At 34.9% G+C, this 25,200-nt stretch overlaps 2 protein-coding genes across 7 annotated transcripts; one reads left to right on the top strand and one right to left on the bottom strand.

The window, feature by feature from the left end:
- Window positions 1–748: 748 nt before the first annotated feature.
- LOC108199284 (uncharacterized) lies at window positions 749–16,537 on the top strand. 5 transcript variants are annotated; one of them, XM_017367043.2, is made up of 12 exons: window positions 1,474–1,613; window positions 2,089–2,186; window positions 2,310–2,586; window positions 2,714–2,899; window positions 3,641–3,838; window positions 3,930–4,394; window positions 7,578–9,863; window positions 10,192–10,388; window positions 10,707–10,862; window positions 13,863–14,097; window positions 14,772–15,082; window positions 15,670–16,537. In XM_017367043.2, the coding sequence occupies exons 3-12, from the start codon at window positions 2,389–2,391 to the stop codon at window positions 15,977–15,979; spliced, it is 4,542 nt and encodes a 1,513-aa protein (XP_017222532.1). In that variant the 5' UTR covers window positions 1,474–1,613; window positions 2,089–2,186; window positions 2,310–2,388; the 3' UTR covers window positions 15,980–16,537. The 5 variants fall into 5 exon arrangements, 4 of the variants coding, with proteins under 4 accessions (XP_017222530.1, XP_017222529.1, XP_017222532.1 ...); XM_017367041.2 differs by lacking the exon at window positions 2,089–2,186 and having other exon boundaries at window positions 750–1,613; window positions 3,686–3,838; XM_017367040.2 differs by lacking the exon at window positions 2,089–2,186 and having other exon boundaries at window positions 750–1,613.
- Window positions 16,538–17,540: 1,003 nt separating this feature from the next.
- LOC108199296 (sucrose synthase) lies at window positions 17,541–23,043 on the bottom strand. 2 transcript variants are annotated; one of them, XM_017367063.2, is made up of 14 exons: window positions 22,851–23,043; window positions 21,419–21,560; window positions 21,206–21,338; window positions 20,879–21,030; window positions 20,592–20,784; window positions 20,090–20,425; window positions 19,894–19,989; window positions 19,616–19,789; window positions 19,405–19,521; window positions 19,155–19,321; window positions 18,833–19,057; window positions 18,179–18,742; window positions 17,958–18,096; window positions 17,541–17,868 (listed from the first exon to the last, which is right to left on the bottom strand). In XM_017367063.2, exons 2-14 carry the CDS (start codon window positions 21,514–21,516, stop codon window positions 17,836–17,838), a joined length of 2,427 nt encoding a protein of 808 aa, XP_017222552.1. In that variant the 5' UTR covers window positions 21,517–21,560; window positions 22,851–23,043; the 3' UTR covers window positions 17,541–17,835. The 2 variants fall into 2 exon arrangements, with proteins under 2 accessions (XP_017222552.1, XP_017222554.1); XM_017367065.2 differs by lacking the exon at window positions 22,851–23,043 and adding an exon at window positions 21,717–21,940.
- Window positions 23,044–25,200: the final 2,157 nt, after the last annotated feature.

The raw sequence follows: 25,200 nt of genomic DNA, 5'->3' as shown, positions 1-25,200 counted from the left end.
ATTTATTATCTCAACATTTTTTATGTTGATATTGTTATTTTATGTTGTGAATTTTTTCATATATTATTTAAGATATTTAATATCTCAACCGTTGATTTAAATATATGACACCTTATTCCGAATCTTATGTATAAATAAATAATATAATTTTCATTCTCTCTTATAAAAGAAAAGACAAAGAATAAAATATTTCAGAGTTGTTAAATTTTTTAAAGTTACATTCAAACCATCTAATTAGTAAAATTATGTTAGCCATGCAGAAGAACTCTTTTTTTTTTATTATTATTATATTCTTTTACATAACTACTCCCTATGTCCCAGTCAATTGTATACGTTTTTTTTTCACTGCTCGACACGCTTTTTAAGGCTCTTATAAAACATAGTTCCACAATTTATTTTTAAGATTTTCTTTTTTTTTATAAAAATATAAATGTTATACTTTTATACAAAAAAAAAAAATCTTAAAAATAATTTACAGAACTATACTATATTGAAGCATTAAAGTCCGTGCCGCGCCCCCGTCCCCCAATGTATACTATTGACCGGGACGGAGGGAGTATTATGTTAACTATATTATATAACTAAATAAATTCAATTCAAAAATAAATTTGGACCCTTTTCTTGTGAATTTTTCATCCAAACGATTCATCCATGTGGAGTCAAAATAACATATTTAAAGGAAAAATTGTAAAATCGTACAACCTAAAGTCCAAAACTGCAAATATAATTCTCCTCAGTGGGACCAAAAAGATCATTCCGGAACTTTACTGCAAACCATACATCGAAAATCGAGCCAACTGATCATCAACCCTTCCCTCCATATCTATCAACTCTCTCAAATGCTCACAAACACAAAACAAAATGCTTACAAACACAAAACTATACTTGCACACGCCTCTCGCGCCGCACTTAACCACCGCAATTCACCTCGGGAACCGTGATTACAAGGCCTGGCGTCGCCGCCGACTCAAGCAATCTCGCCGGAAAGCTTCAGTTCTCGCCGTCCGGTGTCAGTTAGGTAATCCGTTACAGTCTCCGTTCGATTCTTTAGTTTCGAGTGTCGCGTCGTTAGATTTAGTTGCTCCGGCGTTAGGTTTAGCTTCCGGACTTGCTTTATACTTGTCGAATCGGAATTTGAGGTTGCGAGAGAGTTGGATTGGGCAGAGAGGAGTTGACGATGTCGGAGAGTGGATATTGTTCACCTCTCCGACGCCGTTTAATCGGTTCGTGGTGTTGCGGTGTCCGTCGATTGAGTTGGAGAGGGAAGTTGGGGGTGAGAAGCTTGTGGAGGAAGATAGGCATTACGTGAGGTTGAGGAGAGGGAGAACTGGAGAGATGGAGATGGAGAGTGTTGAGGAGGAGGAGAGAGTTGTGTATCAGAGGAAATGTGTGTTGACGGATGACGGTGGAGTGATTTCGTTGGATTGGCCTGCGAATTTGGAGTTGAGTGATGAGCATGGGCTGGATACTACGATTGTGATTGTTGCGGGGACTAGTGAAGGGAGTATGGAGGAGAATGTGAAGTTGTTTGTGGTTGAGTGTGTCAGGAGGGGGTGTTTTCCAGTTGTGGTTAATCCGAGGGGGTGTTCTGGTTCGCCATTGACAACTGCACGGTATGGTTTAGTTATCATTACTTACTAGTTTGTTGTGCAATGTTGAGTGATGCTGTGTTTGAAGTTGTGTTATTGTTAGTGTGTTCCGTTGTAAATTATAGAGTACAAGTAAATGTTCGTGGTAACTAATTTTATTTGCAAGACATTGAATAGGAGTATTTTCAACAAGATAAGAAAGAAAGGATAGTATGATTTTTACCTTGCAACCATAGAGGAAGACCAATATGTTTGTTGGAGCTTCTTAATATTTCTAATTTGAATGTTAAAATTGAAGTTCTTCACTACTATTTGATATTCAGATATGATTATGTATTATGTAATAGCCCAAGTGCTCCTGGTGTGGAATAGGTCAGTAGTAGATCTTCTAATTTTCATTATTTCTGAACCCACGTTCCACCTCCAAATCTTCATCCACCTTGTGATTTGAAATTAATTAAGAAATATATGATTACATCTTGATTTACTTCTTTTTCAGATGATGTAAGTTCATTCTTTTAGTACTTAAAGCAAACAAAATATCGTCTGACTCATTCCACTAGGGCTACAAACCCGTTTTCATCCTCTTATCCAAAGGTCTGTGTCACTGACTCACTCCCTTAGATATTCGTGCTTTAATTTTTGAATGCAAGAGTGCATCATGATTTAGACATTTGCTACAAGCTGATAGTAGGCATTCTAATTGTTTTATTTGTGTAGGTTATTTACAGCTGCTGACAGTGATGATGTCTCCACAGCTATACAATTCATCAACAAAGAAAGGCCTTGGACAACATTGATGGGTGTTGGATGGGGTTATGGGGCAAATATGCTGACGAAGTATCTTGCTGAAGTTGGAGATAATACACCTCTCACAGCTGCAACATGCGTAGACAATCCATTTGACTTGGAAGCAGCGTCAAGGTCCTTTTCTTATGATCGTGCCATTGATCAGAAGTTCACTAGAGGCTTGGTTGATATTCTGAAATCTAACAAGGTTATTAAAATATTCTGTGGTTTGATGATATTTGAAGGGGTTTGACATGTGTCCAAAATTCTGTCATATTTGTCCTTGTTTCTCATCTGTGTGAATTACAGAGTGAAATTTTTGTTGCTGCTTATAGGAATTGTTTCAAGGTCGAGGGAAAGATTTTGACATTGAAGGTGCTCTTCAGGCAACATGTGTGCGAGATTTTGAGAAAGCTGTATCTATGATCTCATATGGATTTGATGCCATTGAAGACTTCTATTCAACATCCAGCACACAAGGTTTGGTTGATAAAGTGAAGATTCCACTTCTTTTTGTACAGGTGACATTCTTATTTTTTGTCGGATTATGTGAAAAATGTCAGTTTTCTGAAAGTGCATCTGTAAATTGGTTTACGTGTAAATGTGTGGCTTACTAATCATCGACAAATCAAACATGGGAATTGCAGCTTCAAGCTGTTATAAGCTTCATGTATCCCGTGGAGTCTCATGTATTTAGTAGTACTTTGTTTTCCAACACCAAATTATATGCATCTTCCTGTGGTAATTGTGTATGTACTTTCATGAACAGGGGCTTTAAAATCTCAATGCCTCCACATTTTGACATTCTAATGCTCTGTTTATCATATGTGACTATCAGCATCCAGTCTGTTTTATGTATTCTGGTTCATGGGGAGCATGGTTTGCCTATATCTTCTATTGGGAAATGGCTGTAAAATTTATTGTGCTTCGATTTTCCAGTGGCTGCTGATTTATTTTTATGTTGTAGTTTTGTTTAATTATTATTTTTGTAGCCAGAGAGCTTTTTGTCATCTTAATCGGGATGCATAACACAAACATAATTTGTTCATTCTGGTTCTTGCATCTATTTTCTTCATTAATCTATTCTTTCCTCTTTGTTTCCTTCCCACCCCTTCCTAAATTCCTTCAATTGATAGTTTACCAAAAACATATTTACAGGTTGTCATATTGTTGTACTTGTACTTTAGGTATTCACTTTTAAGTCTGTCAGATTTTACTGTCCCCGATTTTCCTTTATTTGCTATCCGTGTTTCCTTATTCAGTTTTCTCAACATGCAAAAGGTTACAGAGTTTTCTTAATCTATCAGAATGATGATGGAAAACTGCCAATATTTTCCATCCCACATAGTTCAATTGCTGAAAATCCATACACAAGCCTGCTGCTTTGTTCTAGTCCACCATCTAATACAACTACAAGTGGTATATCTACTATAGCATGGTGCAGACACCTTACTATCGAGGTAAAAGTTAGAAATTTAATTCTAGCTGTAATGCTATTTTAACGCATTACATTGTATTAAAATTTGTGGTGCACATACTATTTGTTTGTAGTGGCTCACGGCTGTAGAGCTTGGCCTCTTGAAGGGTCGTCATCCTCTGTTAAAAGATGTTGATATTAATATTTCAAAAGGCTTATTGACTGTGGAAAGCAAAGTGATAAAAAAGAGTGGTCAAGTGAAGAAAATTCCAAGTCTTCCTCGTATTGGCAATGTAAATGTAAATGGCAGTTCTGTTACAAATTTTAAAGAAGTTTCTGGAGGGCGTGACGTTGCTGTTGGTTTGCACATAAGAACTGAGAGGGATTCACTGCGGAGTTCTCAAGATGAACATGTTGGCCCGAAGCAAGAAAATAATGATGTGATAAATCAAGGAACCCCTGTTATTGCAGATCCTCCAGAGGATGGAGTTATACCAGAAGATAGTGAAAGAGGGCAGGTGCTTCAAACTGCAGAAATTGTTATGAATATGCTTGATGTGACAATGCCTAATACATTGACGGAAGAAAAGAAGAAGAAGGTAATGCTTAAGTCTTTGATTGAGCTCAATAACTAGTTTGTTTTATTGGTGCACTGTATTCATTGGCCATGCATTTAAGCTAGTATTATGATGAGCTAACACTTCAGCGAGTTAACGATAGGGAAAATAGATTTTTTTGCCACTCAACTTGTAGCGTTTTTAGAAACTTATCACCCAACTATTTTTTTTCTTCTTTTAGTCACTAATGTTAGGTTTGGTTTCATTTTTAGCCACCAACTTAGGTTCGAATTTGATTACTAGCATTATGATAATTTTTTGTAGTATCATTTATACATAGTGATAGTATGTAATATTTTGATGATGTGTCGTATATTTATACCTATATATATAGCAATAATAGTATAAAACGAGCCGATGAAAAATTAAAATCAGGAAAAATCGTAATTAGATTCCAAAAATTCAATCGATTAGCTCAGTCTAAGATCTCTCTTAAATTTATTTTCAAAAATTTTAATAATTTTATCTTATTACAATTTTCAAGATAAATAAATAGAAAGGAAAAACCTTTTTAGAATCTAATTATGATTTTTCCTCATTTTAATTTTTCATCGGCTCATTATTATTATTGCTATATATAAAGATATAAACATACGTCACATCATCAAAATATTACATACTATCACTATGTATAAATGATGCTACAAAAAATTATCATAATGCTAGTAATCAAATCCGAATCTAAGTTGGTGACTAAAAATAAAACCAAACCTAACATTAGTGACTAAAAGAAGAAAAAAAATAGTTGGGTGGTAAGTTTCTAAAAACGCTATAAGTTGAGTGGCAAAAAAATCTATTTTCCCTTAACGATATTACTCTTACTCTACATGATAAGTCAAATTTGCACTTCAAAATAGTTCATTAGCATGATATGGCCTCTAGATATAATAGAAAAGCGTGTCCTTGTATAGGACAAGCAGGTACGGGTCATGTTCCACTTGGAACCCTTATCCTTAGAACCCTTACCTTATTTCTAGTATTAATTAGGTTCTGCAACAGAACTACACATGAAAAACATGTCTTATTTATGTATTATATTTTGAAATTACTTTTGAACACACGCAACGATGCAAAAAGAACATGTATTTAGATTTAGATCCTGAAAATTTATATAAAATATAGGGCTATGCGGAAGAACCTTAGTGGTTTCATGGTTCTATTTTAAGCATTGGTCCTCTCTTGAGAGCGGCCCTATATATATATATAGGGTAGCACTCCATAGCATACCCTCTTATATGGAGTTACGTAGCACACCATTATAAATATATACATAATATATATTCTATTATATTTTTTATGGAATATAATTGCAAATTTTGATTATTAAACCGAAAATGAAGTTATACAATTTTTTTATTCCAAAGATCATCCAAAATTATGCAATATCTCAACATGATTCTATAACAGAATAATAATCATCCAAAATTATTCTGTTGAATCAGTTTCGAAAATATACTTTTTTTAATCAAATTTTAAGTGTTAAATTACTTAAAATAGATATATTTTATGGTATTCTATATTAGAATCACGTTTTATATGTATTCTATAATAGAATTTATAATTAAATTGATGATTTACAATGGCGCACTATGTAACTCCATATAAGGAGTAACTCTCTGGAATGTTGGCCTATATATATATATATATATATATGGGAGGGTTCTGGTACAAACTTACAAACTTACAAACTTACAAACTTTTTTTGTTCAACACATATATATCTTGAGTTCAATATTTTTTTAAAATATTTTGTTGAACATCGATTAAAATTGTGTTGGAGAAGTAAATAAACTAGTTTTTCAATATAAGAACTAAGTTAAACGTATTATATAACCAATATTTATCTTTCTAGACCCTACCCAAACCCCAGAGGTATAGTTTAAGTATCTCTATAAATATATTCAACACAATGATAATTGATGTTCTACACCCAATGTTGAACCCCGGTTACGAATGTGTTGAATGCACGATTTATATGTGCGTTATTTTTAAAATTGTGATGTTTTTTCAATAATTTTCAACATGGATACTTTCTGTAACCAAGGATTAACAAGTTGGGAGAAGAAAAAAATTTGTAAGTTTGTAACTTAAAAAAGTTTTTATTTGAACCTATCCCTATATATATATAGGGAAGATCTTAAGAAAACCCTGCTAATCACGATCATGTATGTTTGTTTAATGATATACTGTATTGTAATAATTAATTATATCAATCAAATCTAAGTGTATATAAGGTAATTTTGTAACATAAATATATACCAAATCATTCACACATTAATACCATCTTTAAATAGATTCTCCGTATCTTAATCAATCAATCATTTAATGTATATTGAATTTGAATTTTAAATTTCAAATTTTAAGAGATTCCCTTGAAAAGATTAAAAAAAAAATACTATTTTACATTTTACATTTAACATATAATATTTATAATAAAATATCTTAGTGAATCTTTTTTATATATATCTCAAAAAATCTTGGTACAAAATGACAGAATATCTTGGAGATTCTCGTACCCTTCATTATATTAATAATATTAAGATTCTATTAAATAAATAATTAAAATTTCTATTTGAATACGCTCCAAAATGTTTTATTACATATTACTAATACTAATTAATCTACAACACAAAATATTTTGTTAAATGCTCTTAAGTATTTTATTTATTAAAATTCGAAAATGCATTAATTATTAGAATATCAATTAATGTATTATTAAAATCAATTTTATTATATTAAATTCTACATTATTTAAAGAGAAAACATAATAAATCATGTCAATATATGATTGACTGACGAAACACTTTTTTAATAAATTCTTGAAATAATTAGGGAATTAAATAATAGAAATTAATGTAGAATAGATATATCGAATATTAAAATAGTAGAAATCTAATGTAATTAGTGAATTACTTAGTAGAATCTTAATATCTTAATATTTTAAAAGAATGTTGCACGATACAAATATTTATTACTAGAAATAATAAAATATTTATTACTAGAAATAATAAAATATTTTAGAGAAATAATAAATTATTAAAAGGTTTGAGTTGATAAGTTCTCCATATTGTATAATCTTATAAATGGACTTCTAATACTTATTATCTTGTATAGAGCTTATAATCTTGCTTTGTATCTTTAATACAAATATTTGTTCTTTTGCAGGTTCTCAATGCCGTTGGGAAGGGAGAGACGTTGATGCAAGCTCTCCAGGAGGCTGTGCCTGAAGATGTTCGTGAGAAGCTCACAACTTCTGTTTCTGGAATCATGCAAAACAGAGGGTCCAACTTAAACTTTGGTAGCCTCTTAAATATTGGGCATATTCCTGACATGGCATCTGGTCTAGATTCAAAGATCCAGGGCAAAATATTAAGTCCTGTGGGTGAGGCAGATGATTCTCATTCTTCAAAACAGAAAATGATGGGCAAAGACCTGGCAGATGATGGCAATGAGAGTCAAGCTGGCGTGGACAAGCCTGTAGGAGATCCTAATTCTGAATCCCATGCCGTAGATAGTTTTCAAAAAACGGCAGATACTGATCAGTTACAGACGGGTGATATTGGAGCTGAGGTGTCTGTGTCAGGCAATAGCATAACTAATGAACAAGGAAGTGACACCAAAACTAAAGAGTCCTCAAATGAAAACGGTGCTCAAGATACTAAGCAGAAGGAAAACACCTTAAAAGCTAATTCTGGGCTTGAACTCTCTGTTGGTTCTGATATGTCTAATTCCACTGGAGATCAGACTCTTGACCAATCCAAACTGAGTCAAGACACAGAAAATTATAAGTCGGATATAAAAGAGGATAAAAGTAAGCAGCAGAATGGAGATAGTAATGCACTTTTACCTTCCAATGAAAATAAATTGACATTAGATGAAAAGGAGGGAACACTTGCAACACCTACCCCAGAGGCTGAGTCAGCGGAGAAAGAAAACACTGAGAATCAGAAAAGAGAAGAAAAGGTTATGGACCCCAATCAAAATAGTTCAAGTACTCCAACCTTTAGTGTTTCTCAAGCATTTGATGCTTTTACCGGTATAGATGATTCAACTCAGGCAGCTGTAAACAGTGTGTTTAATGTGATAGAAGGTATGATAACTCATCTAGAGGAAGAAAGAGATGATGGAACAGAGGTGGAAAATGGTAAGGAGTCTTCAGACAAAGAAACTGGTTCCGTATCTGAGAAGAATGGGACTTCTGATAACAAGTTAGGACAAAAACAAGAGAATCAGCCTGACTCGACCTTACAGTTTAAGAAGTTGGATGATGTTTCTTTGTGTGATAATATGGATGCTAGAAACAATTTGGCGGAGCAGCCTTCACACATGCCTGCAACATTTGATGATAACGGTGTTCACCAATTGCAGGAAATTAATTCAGCTTTTCATGTGGACAAGGCAAATGAATTGAATGAAAAATTAGTTGGCACTAGACATTCAGATAAAGTTAGATCAGTGGAGAAAGTTCCTCATGACATTCCTCGACGCATTAGTAAAAGCCCAATTGGAGACCCTCTCTATAGCGAGCGTCTAAGGAAATGTCTTACATCACAGATGGATAATGCTAAATTACTAGATTTAGATACGACTGCTGCTCTTTTTCTTGACTATTATCCGGAGGAAGGTCAATGGAAGCTTTTGGAGCAATCTGGACATGCCAAAGATTCTTTTGATGATGCTACTCTTGAAGGTATGGACACCAGTATCCAAAACAATATATCTTTGAAAGAAGGTCATATTATTGAACCATCCTACGTGATATTAGATTCAGAAAAGTTACATGAACCGGTTGAGGAATGTGAGATGGCAAACTCGATGAATGAAATAGCTGAGATGTGTGATGCTACTTCGAAGGAACAGATGCGTAACGTGAAAACTGTTGTTATAGATTCTTTAATGTTGGAAGTTAGTCGCAGGCTTACTTCAGCAGACATAAAGGAAATGGAAGCTGATCTTGTCAGTGACTTGGAACATGTCTCAAAGGCAGCATCTTTAGCCTTAAGATTTGGAAAGGATAGAATTCCTTATATAGAAGATGCAGACCACACATCAGATGAAGTCAATACTCTCCTGGGAGAATACATAGTACGAGCTATATCTTTGGCTGTTCAGGACACTAGCTACTTGAGAAAAGTACTCCCACTTGGTGTTGTTGTTGGCTCTAGCTTAGCTGCTCTAAGAAATCATTTTGATGCACCTTCTGCAACTAAGAATCGTCAAAGAGACGTCATCAGAGATAAAATTAATTTTTCTAGGGCTGAAAACAGGGTGGAAACATTTGAAAGGGAAACTGTTGGGATGCCATCTGATAGTTTTGACAATAATGAGTTGGAGAAACCATCGAGAAAAAATGAGGCAAGAGACAAGTCAAGCGATGGAAACAATGGAAGTGCTATGGTCGGTGCTGTTACAGCTGCCCTGGGGGCATCTGCTTTGTTGGTGCATCAGCAGGTACTAGTTCAAATCTCTTGAAAGATTTCACCGTTTGGTGTTTGCTTTATTATTTGCTTTCTCAAACTGTAAGGTGTGTGGAGGGTTCAAGCTTTTTAGCGAAGGCATGTGTGTGGGGGTGTTTAAATTTCTTGTTTCTGTAATTGACCATAACCCAGAAAAAATTTATAGCTCGTCCCTTAAACTATACAACTTCCCTTTTGAGTTGAGTGTTCATGTTATATAACAGTGTCAGTGTGTGTGTGGGGGGGGGGTTGGGGGGGGGGGGGGGCAGTATTACCTACATTTACGCATCATTCTCAAGTAAACCATAACCTATATCTTACAGGATTGTGGAGATGATGAGATTTCTGAAACATCATCGAATTTGCTTAAAAAGGAAGACAATCATCACAAGCTTGGTAAATTTGTTGAAGAATCATCTGAGAAGAATGAAACCAATATAGTCACAAGCCTTGCAGAAAAAGCAATGTCTGTGGCTGGTCCTGTGGTTCCAACAAAAGATGGTGGACTAGATCAAGGAAGGTGCGACTTAGATGCTTATTGTTCGGGTTCTTTCTAATTACTACTAAATATATTATATGCTCCAATCAAGGTCTCTTCCCAATGCCGTAAGGTTTTTGGAAAGCTCAATCGGATTGAAGGAAATGTCTCTGGGATTGAGCACTCCCACCCCCACTGTTTAAATATATTTGTCTGTTGGTCTGTCTGCTGCAGTATAATATATGGTGCAATCAAGGCATCTTCTCAACACCCTTAAAGTTTTAGCAGAGCTATATACTTGATGATTACCGACCTGTCTCCTGTCTAAATTTATTTTTACTTCTGTTCATCTTTGGGCAGATTGGTAGCGATGCTGGCAGAATTTGGGCAAAGGGGTGGTATGCTGAGGCTAGTTGGTAAAGCTGCTTTACTTTGGGGTGGAATACGTGGTGCATTGAGTTTAATTGAAAGGCTCATCTCATTTTTGAGGTTTGCTGACCGCCCTTTGTTTCAGAGGTAATATTATACTGCCTTGTGTTCATCTCTTACTATTCTGTGTTCTATTTTGTTCTTTATATATATATAGGGTAGCACTCCATAGCATACCCTCTTATATGGAGTTACGTAGCACGCCATTATAAATATATACATAATATATATTCTATTATATTTTTTATGGAATATAATTACAAATTTTGATTATTAAATTGAAAATGAAGTTATACAATTTTTTTTATTCCAAAAATCATCTAAAATTATGCAATATCTCAACATGATTCTGTAACAGAATAATAATCATCCAGAATTATTCTGTTGTAGAATCAGTTTCGAAAATATACTTTTTTCATCCAATTTTAAGTGTTAAATTACTTAAAACATATATATGTTATAGTATTTTATATTAGAATCACGTTTTATATGTATTCTATAATAGAATTTACAAGAAAATTGATGATTTACAATGGTGTACTATGTAACTCCATATAAGGAGTCCCTCCCTGGAATGTTGGCCTATATATATATAAACCAAACCAAACCAAACATACTCAGTATATCCCGCTTAGAGCAGGGTCTGAGGAGGGTAAGATGTACGCAACCATGCCCCTACCCTTAAAGTAGAGAAGCTGTTTCCGTGAAGACCCCCGGCTTAGTGCACAACAAATAAAACAGTGTGTGCTATAATAAGAATATAATACCTTAGCCCATGGCCTTCTTCACATGGGACTTACCCAAACAGTTTTGATTGGCACGAATGCATCTGGTAAAGACTGAGTTGAACCCTTCCCTTAAAACATAACACCATAACACTCATAATCTCTGTGAGCCACGAGACCTAGTCTCAATTTTATATATATATATATATATATATATATATATATATATAGAGTTTTACTCCAATAGAAACCTCCTTATCCTAGAAACTAAAAACCAAACTGAAATATCACTAAATCCTAAAGCAAATACCACTAAATTTTTAAACAACCCCATCTCCACCTCCATCTTCACCAAACCCACCTCCATCTTCACCAACCCCACCTCCACTACCACCACCTCCGTCGTCGCCTCCTTCATAACCACTACCACCTCTATGCCGCCCACCCCCTCCATAACCACCACCTCCATCTCCATCTCCACCTCCACCTCCATTATTTCTTTAACAACACAACCTCCACACCTCCATCTTCACCAGGCCCATCTTAATCTCCGCTTCAACCTCCTTCAGATCCGTTCATACTTCTTTCTCCACCTCGACTCAACTTCAAAGGCGGAGCCGCCACTATTCCGGCAACGCTCCAACCCCCTACTTCAAGCCGCCCAAACCTCCGCTACAATCATCTTTCCTCCATCTCCACCTTCACCTCCACCATCTCCACCACTATCACCACCATCTGAATCGAAAACATGAAGAGATCTGGAAATTCTAAGCTGGTTAATATCTGGAGATTGAGTTTTCACTAATTTCTGCAGCACAGATCACTAAATCCTAAAGAGATAATCACTAAATTGTACTGAGAATATCACTAACTTGTATTGGTTTCTAGTTTTTATTTTAAAATTGGTTTCTATTTGATCATGAGCCTATATATATATATATAATTAAAAATAAACACTCACTAGTGTTTGTTAAATTGCAATGGGTCGGATATCCAATCCGAGCCTATATAGACATTTATGGATTTGTCTAAAAATAATCCAGTGTGATTACCAAATGTATCGGATATATATTAAGATCAATCCGTTCTATATGTTACCCAATCTGATTTATATATATTATTCAACACATATATATAATATGCAACCTCTAATTTAAATTACACGCAAGCTTATTTTATGAATACGGTTAAACCTCTTAAAAGTAATAATGTCGGGACCAACGAAAAATATTACTTTATCAAGAGTAAAAATACACTATCTACATTATGTTGGGGCTAGAAAAAAATATTACTTTAGTGACGATATTACTTTAACGGTTGTTACTTCAATTGTGTGTGTGTGTGTGTGAGGGAAAAAGAATTCTATGATTTTCACTTTTAATCTATTTAGGTGCAATTGCAAATATAATATTTTGAACTCATTGCATACTTTATTATCTAATTTGGTTGAATTTTGACGCTATGTAATCATCAAATTTGATAAATTGCAGTTGTAGATCTAGTAGTTTGAGTTTGGCATTATATATTCAAAGTGTTCTATTTTTATATTTCAGCTTTGAAAAGAGTAAAAATACACTATCTACATTATGTTGGCTGCTATGTTGCACGGAGACGGGAATGAGAACATATACGCGTATGGGGACGGGGACATGAAATCGCAATTTTAAAATTATAGGGTATGGGTACGTTATTCAAATATATTAATATGATATATTTTATATATAAAATGGAGGTAATATTGGACATCCAAAATATTAAACATTGAACAAATATTGATGCAAAGGAGTTTCAGCTCCAAAATTAGCTCAATAGTTTCTAGGACCAGTTTATATTCTCTTTGTCTGATGTCCGTATAATATACCCAAAGATACTATTCTGGCTGCAGGCCCAAGCTGGCCGGTTCAAGTAGAAGTTAGTTTCCTATAAAGTCTATTATTTGGTGCTATTGATTGTAAAAGCTTCTCATGTTCATTAGTTGTGGCGGGGAATATATGCTTTGTGGGTTATTCTTTTACCAAGCAGGGTTAGTATGCTTAGGTGATCTATATATTCCCTTCTCTAATTCTTTTGAAAGAGATGTGAGTGCCTCATGCTTCACCCATAATTTTTAATTTTCCAGAGGGAAGTTGTTTTTAGGTAAATCCTCTCTACACAGCACATAACAAGTGACTTTCCATCTCACCAAGCATGACCTCCCTGTTTATACTTTCCTCTGACTGAATACTTGTATGCCTTGGTTAAAACTTAAAACATTCTGTGTTATGCAAATTACCAAGTACAGCTGCTTTTGCCATCTATATTTGTTGCCAAAATCATTTGAAGATTGCACTGATATCCTCCTATAATTTTTCTCTTGTAATAGGATTCTAGGATTCATATGCCTGGTTCTTGTTCTATGGACACCTGTTGCTGTTCCCTTGCTTCCAACAATTGTGCAGGGCTGGGCATCACATAGTTCAACCGAATTTGCTGAGCTTGCTTGCATCATTGGCCTTTATGTATCTATTATGACATTAATTATCTTGTGGGGTAAAAGAATACGAGGGTATGAGAATCCACTTAAGCAGTATGGCTTAGATTTGACTTCCTCACAAGTGGTACGTGTTTATTAGTATTTCAAGCAAGCAGAGTTTTTTTTCCTGCAAATTTTGCATGCTTTTCCTTTTTCACTACGTGAAAATGGCAATGAAGGATACTGGATAACATTTTTACTTCTATAGTAGTACTTTATTTGTTTTCTTTATGGGCTGATACCTAACTTCAGCGGCAGGGGCAGTCATGATTACCATGGTACTTCAAATTAAAACAAAAAATTAAAGAACAGAGCATACTCTACTCGGAATACAGCATAAGAATAATATAAGATTGGTGATTCCAACATGGGTAAGCTGTAAGCATCATTGCCACATGGCTCTTCCCTGCTTGTTTATGTCCCTGTCTGACAGTTTCTTACAGTGACCTATACATGCTTGATATGTGAACTTGGGTTATCATGGAATATTACAGCGAAGTAAGACTTAAGATGTTATTCAAAAAATCACTTTAAACAGTTCTCAATTTTAATTTGTGGGTAATTAAATGCCATCAAGAACAAACAAATGAAAACACAAGAATGGTTTCTTTTCTAATAACAACCCTGGGACAGATCTGGAGTCTAGATACTGCTTCTTTACGTAATCAGTGCTGGTCAGATGATAATTCTAGGCCTCAGAAAGTTGAACATTAGTTGGAACGTTTCCTGATTGCCAATGTAATCTATTCTTGGATGCAGATCAAAAACTACTTATATGGTTTGGCTGGAGGAGTTTTTTTTGTCTTAGCAATAAATTCAGTAAGTGCATTGATTGGACTTGTCCATCTATCTTGGCCTTCAAATGTCTCATCTGCTTCAGATGCGGCAAATCAGCTCAAATTTTATGTGCAACTGCTACTTCTTTGTGGCAAGGGCCTTGCAACAGCCACTGGTGTTGCACTAGTGGAAGAATTACTCTTCAGATCATGGTTGCCAAATGAAATAGCCATTGATCTTGGATATTATCGTGGAATTATTATATCAGGTCTTGCATTTTCTTTATCTCAGAGGTATCTTTCTAACTTCGCTTATTACTCCTTCCATCCCACTCATTTTGTCCACAATCAGAAATCCACTTTTTATTCACTCACTTTAAATAAGCTGATAATTTCCAAAAAGTTGTATTGTTTTTCAAACTTATTAACATAATTACCAATTAATTTACGATATCTACTAAATGTGGACAATAGTTTTGGGACAAGCAGAACAATGAGTGGGATGGAGAGAGATTTTTTATTGGTTTTTAATGCAGTTTTTCATGTCTATAAAATAATAGCTGTGACTAGTCAAATTTTGTCTAAGATTTGCACTCCAAATTAACACTTGTATAGTTGTATGCAGATTTATTCTTTTAGCTAAATAAAACTTACTGAGGCAAGCACTGTACTAAAACAAAGGAAGAAACTTGGTCGCCATTTAGATTTTCAGTGAATAGGCCATCTTCTCATCTCTCTAGTTGACTGATCAAATTTGACTGAATGTTCTTAACCTTGACTGTTTGATTGCTGAGTGTCTACTTCCCACAGCCTTGCATTTCTGCCCTTATGTTTGCTGTTGTATGCACTACACGTAATGTGCTATGCTCTTATTATTGCAGATCACTACTGGCAATTCCTGGACTATGGTTATTATCACTTTGTTTATCTGGAGCTCGACAGAGGTGCCAAGGTAGCCTTTCCCTCCCAATTGGCATACGGACTGGTATAATGGCTTCTTGTTTTATCTTGAAAACTGGTGGCTTTTTGACCTATGAGCCAAATTTTCCAATATGGTTAACTGGAACCCTTTCATTTGAACCATTTAGCGGGATTGTTGGTCTAGCATTTACTTTGTTGTTAACAGTAGTCCTTTACCCAAGGCGACAACCTATTACTGGGAATAAAGTAGCAAGGCGTGCACGGGAATGAACAATATTCAATTGTCGGTGGTGAATAGGAGTTGTGTTTAATGATGCACCACTGATTCCCCCAAGGGTAGTTTTATGCTGTGTTGGTCAAGCTTCCATGGCATGTCTGGTGATATCTGAGTGCGTCCCATTAGAATAATCATGAAATGGAATTCTGCCTACGCTGCATAATCGGAGCTACATCTTGTTACGGATGCAGTGGTATAGAATGGAATGTGCATGGGTAGAAACTAGCAAACTTTTTGCCTTGCCTGTTGAAAGTCATCCGCGTCTGATAGGTTTCTTGCATATAGAATGTAATGGGCATGGGTAGAAACTAGCAAACTTTTTACCTTGCCTGTCAGACTGATACAGTCTTGGACTGGGGATCATCCATAGTTTTGCAACAGAGAAATTTTGTGTACATATTGTTTACAGAATGGAGGCAGAGAATAACCTTAGGTTGCACGTTATTTATTGTTCTAATGTAAATAACTTGCAGACATATTATAAATTTATACTCAAATTCCAGCATATCCATAATATTTTTAATTAAAATATCTTTTTAACTTTCAGTTCATCTCTTGTCTAATTTTTGCAGTAGTAGACTTTGTTTCTCCATTGTAGGAATAAAGATCAACTACTGATACAAAGTCATTCTCTTTCAACTACTGATACAAAGTCGTTCTCTTTCCGGCAAATATACTCGTATATTAGTCTTTATATATTGGGTCATGTTCCCTGACAATTGATTGTCGGGGAACGTTTACACTGTGTCCCAGCCGTTGGATCGATGATCCAATGAAACAGGACCCTTATATATTACTCCCAGAATAGTTTATGTATTACATACACTGTTTACAAAAAAAAAATTTAAATGAAAGGAGAAAACGTGCCAAAAAGTAAGGTAAAAAATTGAGGGGAGTGTCATAAAGAGATATATATATTATATTATAAGTGGATGTAAACTCCTTATCTATACAACTAGATACCGGTCGAGCTTGAACCTGGCAATAACAAAAATAAGCTTCGAGTAATGAACTGGTAAGTGGTAACAACAAAACGAGTTCGAGTACTGAACTGGTAGCAACAAAACGGGTAGGGTATGTCCAAGTTCATTCCCCCTTTCTAAACCCTATATTTATACTAAAATATAGGTAACACAAAAATTGTTTCCCGTTATAAATAACATATATACGTGGATGTCATTTATACTGAATAGTGATTCGAAATATTAGATGTTTAGATATACCAATGATTTCAAATGAATGATGATGAGAAAAAAAAAAAAAAGAAGAGAGAGGCATGTGGAGATACTATATCATGACCAGCATTTCCAATATACACGACATTTTAGAGAACAGACATTGGGGCTTAAAAAAAGTGATTCTTTGCTTAAAGTAAAGAAGTGGAGTAGAGGTGAGAAGTATATAAGTTAATAAAGTGTTTGGAAAAGAAGCCGAAGCCGTAAGAGAGAAGCTAGCATTCTCAGCTTCTTAAAAGTGCTTCTACTTCTTTACACAAACGGGTCAACAAAAGCAGAAGTTGCTTCTGGTTCCCAAACAGGCACATTATGTAGCAAAGACTGAAATTGATCTTTATTTAGTTCTGAAAATTCAGAAAGCTGAGTATCAATCTCCACAGAGCATCACAGGATAAAGAAACCAAACTCACAATATTAACAATAAAAAGACAACTAAATTTTTACCAAAGCTAAGAGGGGGTGGTCAAAAGCCCAGACAAAACATAAGGAAAGAAAAGACACAAAAGAAAAGTAACAGAATCCTCTTCTCATCAGAATCACCCTTTTTTCTTTTTCTTTTTTTATTTGAAAGCCTCAGAAACTCTGGTGACCAGCCCAATGCCTCTTCTTCTCCTCTACTCATCTTTAGCAAGTGGAACTGATTCAGCCTGAATATAACAAAGCATCGCAATATGTCAAATTTATTGAAGCAAAAATAATGATAGATCTCAAGGTTATTACTAGTAAAGAAACTCACCAACTTGCGGTACTTGAGAGCATAAAACATTTCAAGATAACGACGGATCTCAAGGCGATCGAGCTTGGAGACATGCTTCCAGAATCCGTAAACCCCAGCCAATGTCAATAGTCTCTCCGAGTAGATTTGCCAAGTGTATCTAAAAGGAAAGCAAGAATTGTTAGTAATATGAAGTAATTATAGGAATGTCAATGAACATGAATAATGACTCTACGGCTTACTTCTCCTGGATACGTTTAAGGCCGCCTGCTGAAATGGCGTCCCATTGAGAAGGATCGGTCTTGCACTTCTCGAAGAAGTTAACAAGGAGCTCAGCCACTTGCTCACCATGATATGGGTCGATATGAAAACCAGATTTCCCGTGAACAATGATCTCAGCTGGACCACCATGGAGAGTTGCGAAGGTTGGCAATCCACAGGTCATGGCCTCAACAACAGTTAAACCAAAAGCCTCGTAGAATGCAGGTTGCACAAAAGCACCCTTTGTGTCAGCTATGTAACGATAAAGTTCACCATTCCTCACACGGTTCATCTGAGAAGAAATCCATCGGAATTGACCATTCAGCTTGTAGGTATCAATAAGCTCGTACATTTTCTTCATCTGTGCTTGTTCTTCCAGATCCTTTGATTCCTTCCTACGATCTCCACCAACGACAACAAGGTTCACCAACTCACGTAGCTTGGGGCTCTTAGCATACCACTCGACGAATCCTGTCAAGTTCTTCACATTGTCCAACCTCGCCATGGTGAACAGTATAGGCTTATTCTTGTCTTTTATGATACACCTGTGATTAATAAAAACGTATATATTCCATTAAAAACCACAATCTAATTTTAGGTGCCAGTTGTGCATAACTGAGGGAGAAGAAAATTACAGGTGTTCTTCATTTTCAACCGAACTGTAAAGAAGTTCCTCAATTTCAGGGTGAAGTGTTGTCAGCCTCTTTTCCTTCTCTTTGTAAGAGAAATAAACAGATGTGTCTGCACCTGGTGAAACGATGTTGAATTTTGGGTCGAAGACATCTATCCCATGCACAACTCGGTACAATCCGGGCATTGTAAAGGCAGTATGACTCTCATACTGTCCAACAGTATCCTTACTGCAATGGTCAAAACAAGAAATAGAACATATAATTAAAGGGACATTCGGATTCGGTAAATGAATTTATATACATAATAAAAGAAGTTCTTTACTACCTTCCAGCTATCTCCTGGAATGTGCTGGTGATGATGAAATCAGTATGATTCATTGCAATAAGATCGGCTGTAAACTGACTGGAAAAGTGATACTTCTTGTCAAATTTCTCCCAGTAGATGTCGGAATCAGGGTACTTTGTTTTCTCTAAAGCATGAGCAATGGTACACTGAAACAAGTAAAACCAGTATCAAATAAAGATTCAAGCAAAGATTACATTGATGATTATGATATATGAACAAAGGCTCATACCTGGGTAACACCTAATTTGTGTGCCAGCAAGGATGCAACAAGATTACCCTCGCTATAGTTTCCAATAATCAGATCTGGCTTGGCCTGCAACTCCAAGGCAATTTCTTTTGCAACATCCTGATAGTTGTACAAGTTACAACGCTTAGATAACTAAAAGTGATGCAGAACTGACTAAATAATGGAAAATCTTTTTTTTTATTTTGACGCTCACCTCAGTGAAAGTCTCAATGTAGGGCCAAACTTCAAAGCGGGAGATCCATTTGCGCAAAATTCCTTTCTCAGTTCTAAAGGGGACTCTAAGAATATGGGCGTGTTCAGCTCCAAACACTTTCTCCAGGCGCTGATTGCAAGTGGTACCTACTGCATCCGGCAGAAGGCGTGTTACCTAAATACAATAGCCACATATCCTATTAATCATTTGTACACCAAATAATAAGGGGGGTAATAATTTGATACTCAAGTAAAAGATCAACAAAATTTGCAACTCACAATCAGAATACGAGGCTTGATGTCGAGTCCTTGCTCCTTTATGCGCTTAATCATCTCACGCTCCAATGCAGGAACTTGATCCAAAATGTAGACAACCTAATATGAGGACAAAAGAAAGTACAGCAAATCAGTGCAATGAGCAAACAATGCATAATAGAGATGGACTCTTTGCATTTAGTTTTTTGTGGCAACTCACCTGGCCACCAGTGTCGGGATATCCCAAAACATTCTCTTGAGCAAAGTAACCATGAGGGGAGAGAATAACAACATTGAAAACCATTGGAATTTTCCCCAAAAATGTCTCAAGAGTGGATGCATCAGGGGCCTCAAGAAGGTCCAGAAGCATGTGAAACATCTCAGTAACACGCTCGGCAGTATCACCCCAACCCCTCTCAAAACCAATCTCTTGGAACTTGTGCTCAAATTCAGAGTAAGGTGTGTCTGATGGTAGTGTAGAGAGATAATCCCCAGCTTTCCTCAGCATAGATTGGAGACCATTCACATTCTGAACTCTGTTGTTCAGCATCAGGGTCTGGGATATGAAATCATGTAAAATTAATCATTTAACAGCATTTGTAATAACCGAAAGGCATTCCTAACATACCAATTCTATTTCTAAACACGTTCACATATTAGGCGATGGCAAGTCCACCTTGAGATTAAAGGGGTAGCATTTCAAGTTACCAACTAATATGTACCTTGCCATTGTAGTTGTGGAGCCGGAGAAACTCAAGAAGTGGGTGCATGCTGTCCTTGCCATGAAACATTTTTGCAGAAAGATGCCTGTTGAGAAACTCAACTCCATTCCCTATAGACTTGGTAAGTGTTGGACGAGGGAAAGAGGCGGTGAATGGTGCAAAATCGAGTTCAAGGACAAAGTTTGCATCGCTTCTGAAACATATTAAAGTATCAAGTTAGTAACTCATAGACAAATAAGCAAAAACAATATAGATAAGGTGCCCAGTGATTATGGGGGGAAACGTACGATCCAATGACAAGCTCCTCTTTAAATTGAAGATACTGAGGCACACTCAATTCCTCGACGACAAGGTGATGCACGTTGACTCTTACATATTCCCACACACCAGGTCTGAGCCGAATAGCAAGTGCTACCCATGGAGGAGAAACTATGGCTTCCTATATACCAATACAACTATACAAGTCAATACCAATTAACATAAATACATACATACATGTCTCAGAATGTGTTTTACAATTCTATTTTTTATTTTTTTGTCAGGAATGTGTTTTTCAATTAGTAAAGTCTACCAAAATAATTCCACGCAATTAATTAATCTATAGGCTAATTAACCTGGGTAGACTTAATAACTTCCGCGAAGGCGCCATGACCATCGTCCAGTTTCAGCTTGTCTTCTTTGCTGATAGCTTCATACTCAGCTAGAAGCTGGTGAGGTTTCAAGATTCCTTTTCCATGACTTTCAATCCTAAAATTATAAAATCCCAAGTGATCAAATTGAAGCTTTATTATACACATGACACACACATAATGTAATATATTTAGTACCTTGATAGAAACATCAAGATTTCATTGCGATGATTGGCCAAAGTTGAATCCATACGTTCCCGGAGGCTGTGAACTCGGGTCAGAACAGGTTCACCCATTGTGATCAAGCCTTGTTAAGCTACTTTCAATACAGAAACTTCAACTACAAAAACAAACAACAAATCTCAGAACACAGAATAACTTAGATTTTCTAGAGATACAAATTGGCTACATAGTACTCAACTCTGTTCCAAAATCAACTACAAAAACAAGCAACAAAATCTTAGAACATAGAATAACAAAGATATTCTTGACATACATAATATTCAGCACCACCAAACTACAACTTTATGATACAGAATTTTCCAACAAATTCCCACTAAAATCACCAAATCTTAAAACATAGGAAACCCAAGATTTTCATGACACATAGTACTACAACCACCAACTACTACTGCTAAGCATATTTCAAAATTAAACTTGGAAAAACAAAAAAAAATGCCTAAAAAAGTCAAACATATACACCTAAGCTTCATTTGACTTGTTCCATACTTCATAAATTTCAAAATTAATCATCTAAATCAAGAACATCTACCTAATAATCCACAACAAATAATAATATATTAGTAAAATAACTAAGATGTCCCCATGTCATCAGAAAAACAGTGTGTAATGTAAACGTGGACCAGTGCAGAACTTACACACAGAATGTTACTATGTAAGCAACTCATAAATATGATGCAAGACAAGAAAATGAAGAGAGCCTACTAGATTGTGATAGATTTGTCAAGAAACTTGTTTGACCATTTTACCCTTTCTCTTATCGTCAGAAACTTATACACCTTTAAACCCCAACAAGCAAAACACAACTTTGATACATACAAGTACATGAATACAATTGAAGGTTGTAATAGATCCAAGGACAGATTCACATTTCAAAAGTATTGACACTCACATTATATTTAGTTAAAGATTATGATAATTTTTTTGACTAATGCTTATGTAGGCAAGACCATCAAGTTTACAACTTTTTCAAGAAAGATTAAAAAAACCCATTTAATTTATCTCATGAAAAGTAAATAAGAAATTTTGGCCAGCACTTCTGGGCTGCCGGAAAACTTTGTGGGTTTGCCGGAAAAACACTAGATCATGTCGGAAATGATCTTTTTAAGTTGATTAGCTGCTAAAGTTGAGACCTTTACCAAAACCACCAGTTTTACAAGCACAAAGTTATCTAAAAAAATAGCAAGAAAAACACATCTCCTCTCTCCCTCCCTCCTTCCTCTCCCTCTCTCTCTCTCTCTCTCACCGTGTACAAGCAAACAACACTCCAAGATTTTTCAAGAACTAAACAAGCACAGCCCATTAAAGAAAGGATCATAAAAAACAAGTCTTGATCTCTCAAGATCAAGAACTTAGTATTGCTACTAAAAAAATAGCAAGAAAAATGTACCTCTTTTGTAAGAAACTACTACTATTATTTTAACCAGCGAGAAAAGAAATAAGAGAGAAAAGAGAATGAACGGAAGGGACGAATGAAACGAAAATAAGCAAAGGAGAAATGGTTTGTGAATTGTGTGATGAGAAGAGAAGAGGCATGCACCCTTTTTATACACAAAAGTGTGGGTTAATCAATCATGTCTTGCCTAATAGTATCTAATACTATTTGCTTCAATGGTCTACATTTTACCATTATATTATACTCCATGTGGATTATACATTTTATATCTAATCCACTTATAAAGTTTGATTATTTTACAAAAGAGTAGAATTTTTTATCCAATGACTCACTTTTTTTCTAGTATGGGCTAAAATAAGTGCAAAGTTGGTATAGCATGTTATTGGGAGTATTTAGAAGTATTTTCAGTTTCGGGTAACAAAGTTATTTTCGATCAAATTAAATGATTTAATATACTAATAGTACTTTTGTATTGTTTTAATGATATTAATATTGTCTAAATCATGCATTCAATTAAAAAAAAATTATTCCTATGAATTGATAGATAATATCCACTTTCTATTAGACTTTTTTACTTATAATTTCACTTTTATTAATGTATAATTGATTTTTGAATATGTGTTTTACGGAGAACTAGCTAGTAAAGTAAAGACTAAAAGTGTAAGCAAATTGCACCAAACATATATAGTAAAAGATTATATATGTCAAATAATAATATTAACTGAGGTCATGTGTAATCTTAATATTTTCTTTTAGATTAATAATTTGAGAAATGTTATGTAAAATTTGATTCAGAATTTATTCAAGATTTTATTGATTAATCATTTTTTTTATCAAATTTGTGAAACATTTTTTTTAATTAATAAAAAAGGTTTAATAAATAAAAAAGATATTTTAGAACATAGAAAACTAATTATATACCAGTCCACTGATATCTCAGCACAAATTGAAATGTCAATAACATGGAATGGAAAATAACAAACATTAGACCATTAGCTAATAAATTTGTCAAACAACTGATTTTCCTATTTCTATAGCTAAATATTGAGTCCTAATATTTATAAATCAAAATATAGTAATTTGGGTGAAACAACGTAGAAACTGTTTAAGACCACCGAAACATCTTTGAAACCGCTTTTGTTGGTATCCCCTGTTTTTGAGTATTCACGTTTTACCGGGGGCCCACAACCTTAAAATAACCGACATCATTATCCACTAAGCAATTTGCATGCTATCTTAGTGAGTAATTTAAGGGGCCGTTTGGCTAAGCTTAAAAGAAGTGACTTCTTGTTTAAAATAAAGAAGTGGAGTAGAAGTGAGAAGTAGAAGTAAAATGTAAGTGTTTGGTTAAGTGTTTGGATTGTTAGTGAAAAAAGGTGAGAAGTAGAAGAAAAAAGCTTGGACTTCTAGCTTCTCAATTAATGCTTCTAAAGACAAAAAAAAGTGATTTGCTTTTTTTCCCAAACGCTATTCTTACTTCTTCATTGCACTTCTACTTAAAAGAAGCCACTGCTTCTCTAATCCAAACACCCCCAAAATGTGATGATGTTCTTAGACGGTCTCTGTTCATACACGCGTACATGTAGCTTTGTAATATACCCCGTCCAGTCGCTGTTTCTTCTATTTTCTTATACCTCGGCTTTGGTCATATACCATTCTTTTAGGCCGTCAAGGAGTTCCAAGCAGAAAAAACCGATCCGAATGGATACCCGACCGTTTCGACCCGAATAGATTTTACCGAACCCGGTATTTTGGATTTGGATTTTATTTTTAGACTCGAGCGAGTTTGGATTTGGATTTGGATACCAGGTATTCCGTATCGAAACCCGACCCGAAATCCGAATCCGATCCAAACCCGATCCAAACCCGAAACCCGAAAAAATCCAAATATATATATTGTATGTACTAGCTTATAGCCCGTGCAAGGCACGGGAGCTTTTTAATTATTTATAAATTTTTTAAATATATTTTAAATGGTGTGAAAAAATTATTTTATAATAATAAATTAAAATTATATGTATCATGCCAAAGTATTAAATTCTTTCTATCAAATTTTAAATTATTTTAAGTAAAATATGTGATGCCAACTCCTATTAGATTATATAATGTGATTTAAATATTTTTCTAAAAATTTTTATGGTTCGAGATTAAAATTGATAAACACAATTTGTTTTGAATTAAGAAGATGAATCATAAACATGCAATAACATGGTATAATTTGTTTTGTATTCTACAAATAAAATTGGTAGAAAATATTTATTTTGGATTAAAAAAATCATAAACACATGAAATACAGAATTTGTTTTGAATTCAGGAAAGGAATTATAAACATGCAAGTAGATTT

Source organism: Daucus carota, chromosome 8, assembly GCF_001625215.2.
Source record: "Daucus carota subsp. sativus chromosome 8, DH1 v3.0, whole genome shotgun sequence".
Lineage (NCBI taxonomy): Eukaryota > Viridiplantae > Streptophyta > Magnoliopsida > Apiales > Apiaceae > Daucus > Daucus carota.
This window is presented reverse-complemented; position numbering and strand designations above follow the sequence as displayed.